General features: G+C 48.9%; 1 protein-coding gene across 7 annotated transcripts; it reads right to left on the bottom strand.

Moving 5' to 3' along the window:
• Window positions 1-80: 80 nt before the first annotated feature.
• Window positions 81-4152, bottom strand: LOC130143027 (protein ERGIC-53-like). 7 transcript variants are annotated; one of them, XM_056325572.1, is made up of 4 exons: window positions 3402-3630; window positions 2085-2239; window positions 1884-1991; window positions 81-575 (listed from the first exon to the last, which is right to left on the bottom strand). In XM_056325572.1, exons 1-4 carry the CDS (start codon window positions 3589-3591, stop codon window positions 570-572), a joined length of 459 nt encoding a protein of 152 aa, XP_056181547.1. In that variant the 5' UTR covers window positions 3592-3630; the 3' UTR covers window positions 81-569. The 7 variants fall into 7 exon arrangements, with proteins under 7 accessions (XP_056181547.1, XP_056181541.1, XP_056181543.1 ...); XM_056325566.1 differs by lacking the exons at window positions 81-575; window positions 3402-3630 and adding exons at window positions 583-1213; window positions 3975-4152; XM_056325568.1 differs by lacking the exon at window positions 81-575 and adding an exon at window positions 583-769 and having other exon boundaries at window positions 3402-3633.
• Window positions 4153-4921: the final 769 nt, after the last annotated feature.

Genomic DNA, 4921 nt, shown 5'->3' with positions numbered 1-4921 from the left:
AAGAAATAATGTCCTTCCCAGTTCACAGTAGTGAGGCAGGTGGTCCTTTGTCTTCACAGAAAACCACAACCACCAAATGATCTGTTTCTTTTGCTTTATCACATAGATCACAACCACTGAACAAAACACTGGTATACAGAAATATATCAGTGTTTCTACTTCTCAAGCAATGGAGTTTGGTTACCTTCATTATTACATCATTAGTATTACCTATTCAGTACCACTGGAATACTTCAGTCTAATCATCTTACCATTTATTTCAGTTTAACAACAGTAATACTGAATTAGTTCAGAGCATATCTGCATATAGTGTTAGTACATATAGTATAGTATTCAATCCTAGTGGTCAACAGGCAGACCAGTTTCCACTGGGGATCATGTCTAGATGCAAGCACATACAAGAACTTGAAAGACAGTAGAGAATCCAAAGCAGGGAATAACTTCTAATTTTTTTGCCTCCAAAGGTCACAGGAAAGATGTGCTGTAAACTCTTGTGATACTTAGTGCGGTTTGTACAATTTCAGGTGTTCACAACTATGAAAGTTTATTTTTTGAAGAAGCTCTTGTCACTACTTCTACAGAGAAAAAAAAAAATCAACTCTAGTATTATCTACAGTCTTAGAAGGAAGAGAAAAAAGGCTTTGGAGTTTTTAATCAGCTTCATAAGCAGGGTGCTTTGAATTGGCAGTACTAGATGAAGTCTAGTTCTGGATGCTAGCATATTAAGCTGAGGACCAGTTACAGCACCAAACATCTTCCAGCAAACACACTGAAACAGCAACAAGAATTACTCCATACTGGCACCGAAGAAAGTTAACAGGTTGTCATTAAAATGAGTCTTACAAACTCCAGTATTTAAGACACGTCAGACCAGAGGACTTTTATTTTGACTGGAAGTGACATATCATCACTTTCTGAAAAAGGGTTTCACACCACACCAACTAAACTTGTCACAATCAAGAGCCCCAGTGCTATCAAAGTTCTGGTGAACAGTGTTGTCCACATGAGTTTTTGGTAGAAGGCATCCTCTGCCAGTTAAACTTTGCAAGTGCCCATATGTATGCCAGAAGTCAGAAAAAAAAAGAAAAAAAAAAAAAAAAAGATTAAAAAATTCTTCATTACTTGAACAATACTCTAATTCTAGGTCTTGTCCTTGAAGATCAGAAACAATTGTCACCTTCAGCCTTCCAGCTTTGATATATGAAGAAGTCTGCTGTATATCAAAAGCCATCTGTAGGAATAAAGCCTGTACACCTAAAAAAATACATCTAAAAGGAAGCTGAAGTAGTGCAGGAAGTACAAAAAAAAGCAAAGCAAACATACTATGTATTGTTAAAGTTTCCCAGGATCATTCTGGACTGGAAAACTGGAAATTCAAAACAGCAACTGCCACCCCCATCTGCTACAGAATTTTTGCTGCTGAACTACTCAAAGCAGATCTGCTCCAGGAAAAGGAGCATCTCTGAAGACAAACACAGAAATTTGTGTTCCCACAGCGTCATATTTTTGTACAATATGCCTCTTCAAAACCACACATCTTCAGATATATCAACATTTCAAATTGCGTATGGACATTCTGAATTTCAGCTTTTATGTATGTATTTAATTTAACACACAAACCAATTAGTTATGTGTTATGCTTCAAGTTTCAAGCTTAAAAAAAAAAGGAAAGAAAAAAGAAAAGAGTGTGAAAAAGTCTAGTAGAAATTCTGCAAGACAAACCTGACTATTCTAAATTATCCCTTCAAAGTGAAAAGGGGGAAGGAGGAAAATTACGCCTTCTCCTGCTCCGACCCCATTCCCTGCCCCCCCCCCCCCCCCCCCCGAGGTTATATGTACAAAACAGGCAGGAAATTAATTTATAACCTTTACTCCCAACTAACCTTTCCATCATTGTCAAAGGAATCAAAGAAAATTCCAACACCATTCCATTTATCAGCTGCCCCAAAAACAGGACCTTCCAAGCCTTGCTCTTCTGTAAACCAGATTGCCTATTACAGAAAGCAAGTAAGAGCTGTAAGTCAAGAATAACTTTTTAAAGCATGCCAAATTTTTTTCTTTTTGTTAGCTCGAATTTTTAATACCAATCCATCAGCTCCAATGCGGCCTCTTCCTGTAACTCGAAAGGTCACTTTGACTTCCCAATATTCAAATATTGACTTGTTTTTTGTCCACGCTGACCCTCTTTGGCTTTTCAAAGATGTCGTTACACGAATCTGATCTGTACTTGGTATAGCATCTAGAAAGGAAAGAAACCAACAATGAATATATGAAAGAGAAAGTATTGCAAGTGCTTAACTAGCCAATTAACAAATCTTCAAAACTCAAATTTTCTGGTCTCCTCAATTAGCAAACAGTTTTCAAAACAAACTTTTCAGTGACGTACTCAACTGCTTTGGGGGGGTGGGGGAGGGGACGGGACCCAAATCCCCACACCTTTACTTTCAATAACTTCCTTACTACTGCTTAATCACCTTCGATTTGGGACCACAACATAAAACTTCAGGAGAATGCTGGTCCTGCTGTTAGGATACATATTAATTAAAAAAACAAACACAACAAAAAAACCTCAGGCTTAGCTTTCTGCTGTATCCCACATACTGTTTAACAAGTGACAAATTTTTGTTCTGCTTTTTAAAGACAGAGGTTCTGATTCTCTAATTAAAAGAATAATTAGTCACACATTTAGATAAATTAATTAACTTACGTTAAATAACATCTACTTTTGTGATTATCTGATTAAAAAAGCAGGAAAAATCTGTCTATAGACAGTTTCCTCCACATTGCTTGTGGCATAATGTCAAATAAGGTCAAAAGTCGGCACTCGTGAATTAACCAATATAAACTAAAGTCCACCAAACAATAAAACCACGGCATAAGTTACTTCAGAGGAACTGTGCTGCGGCGGAACCCAGTGCACGGGTCAGCACCCATACGTCTTAAAAAGCGGGTGGCCTGAGGGATGACCCGGTGCCTCCCGAGCCAGGCCAGGCCCGCACGGCGCCTACGGACGACGCAGCCGTGTCTGCCACGTCGCGCTGCGCGAGCACCACGCGCTGCTGTGCCGCGGGGACCGGCAGCCGGCCCCGGGCGCACCGCAGCGGCGAACCCCCTCCCTCCCGGCCCGGCCCGGCGCCACACCGCCGCCGCCACGACGGCCGCGCGGGAGGCGCCGCGGGGGGAACTCGGGGGCGTCGCACAGCCACCGCGGTACGTGCCCCGCGGCGCGCCGCCGGGCTGGGCCCGCTCGCCCTGGCCCTCCTCCCGCAAGACGCCCGCCGGAACCCCTGGCGCCTGCCCCCGCCGCCGCGTCCCTCGGCTCCCGGCCAGAGCGGCTCCTTCCCGCACCTTCCCTTCAGGCCACGAGGGCTGCGCACCCGCCGCCGCGGCGCGGCACTTACTGCCCATATGCACCCAGAACGGCACCGTCCCGTCCGCCTGCACTAGGTGCGGCCCCTTGAAGCTGTACTTGTACTCGAAGCGGCGGTGTGGCACAGGGGCCGCCGGGCGCTCCGCTGCCAGCCCGAGGGCAAGCAGGGTAGCGGCGAGGAGGGTCGCAGCCAGGCCACCCCGCTGCGCGCACACCGCCATCTTGGCCCGTGCCGCGGGACGCCGGGCACAGCCAACAGGGCGCCACACGATTGGCCGCGCGCGGAGGCGGGGCAAGGGGCGGGCCAGGCTGCCTCCCTCCGGCGCGCCGGGGGGCCCCGCCCTGCAGGCGGCGGGGTCCGGGAGCCCGAGAGGTGGTGCGTGTGAGGGAGCCTGGCCTGTAGCAGTGGCGAGCAGCCACGGAGGCGTGCGCGCTGCCGGGGGAGAGCTGCCCGTCCCCTCGGGCGTTCACGCGGGGGCCGCGGCTGCAGGGAGCCGGCTCGGCCGACGGCGCGCCTCTCCGCCGGCAGCCGGGGCGTCGCGGAGCCCTCGCGGCCGTGCGGCCTGTCGTACCTCGGCCTCTCGCACGGCTGCGTGCCACCCACCGTCTCCAGAGTGCCGGGGGCGGGGGGATGGCCTGCGGTCCCCATCGGCGCGGCCGCCTCCCTCGGCAGGGACCTGCTGCGCGGGCTCTGTCCGTCGGGAAGCCTGCAGCAGCACCGGTGCTGTTCTTCGCATCGCAGGGGTCCAGCCTTCCTCCGCGGAAGGGAGCAGAGCGAACCCTGGGTGCCGCCCGCGCGGGCAGAGCCGGGGGGGCGGCCGGCAGCCACAGGGGCGGGGGCGCGGCCCGGCGCAGGCCGTCCTCACAGCGCCGCAGGCCGCGGCTGGGCCGCGCAGCCCGCACCGCCACCTCTCCCGTTCCGGCCGCCTCACGCTAGAGAACAGTTAGCAGGGGAGCGGGTTTTTTCTGTTTCTTTCCCGCCTTGTGTTTTGTGCTACCTTTTTTCATGCCCATTTATTTCTGACATCCCTTCCCTTACCAATCTGCCAGTATGAGCAATTTAAGAGTAAGTAGGTTCAGAGCCTGCTAAAGAGGGGGAGGATCCTGGGAGCTGCTGAGGGCACATTAAGTTCTTTTTTTTAAGATTGCACACATCTACTCCGGCATCGATGAAAGTAAAACCTTTACATGTTCACTGGGAGAGGCACAGTCTTTTGGTTACAGAAAAAATTAAACAAATGTACTGTTTGGATGAGACATGGAAGCAAAATATTTTTGAGATAAATTTTAGAACTTCTGTAAGTATCGACTATTCTTGCTAAGTTAATACTTGTTAACACAGGGGAAGAAGTAGTTGATGTTTTGTATAGTGTCTTCTACCCAGCTATATTCTAAAATATCTCCAAATAATTGGAGAATATATCTTGGGTTTTTAGACTACATCTGTGGGCAATGTCAAGGGAATTGGGAGCCTCTTCATGGCAGCTAACTAGACACAGAAAACACAACTGTTTTGCTGTTCTTCAAAACTCCAGAAAGTCATTTTTCAAG

Source organism: Falco biarmicus, chromosome Z (assembly GCF_023638135.1).
Source record: "Falco biarmicus isolate bFalBia1 chromosome Z, bFalBia1.pri, whole genome shotgun sequence".
Classification (NCBI taxonomy): Eukaryota; Metazoa; Chordata; class Aves; order Falconiformes; family Falconidae; genus Falco; species Falco biarmicus.
This window is presented reverse-complemented; position numbering and strand designations above follow the sequence as displayed.

Excerpts from the sequence above, each read along its gene's own strand:
- LOC130143027 (XM_056325565.1), bottom strand. The coding sequence starts at position 3,591 with ATGGCGGTGTGCGCGCAGCGGGGTGGCCTGGCTGCGACCCTCCTCGCC. Across the intron at positions 2,240-3,401 it reads GTTCTGGGTGCATATGGGCA|ATGCTATACCAAGTACAGAT; the intron begins GTAAGTGCCGCG and ends TTTCCTTTCTAG. Across the intron at positions 1,992-2,084 it reads GCATTGGAGCTGATGGATTG|GCAATCTGGTTTACAGAAGA; the intron begins GTATTAAAAATT and ends TTTCTGTAATAG.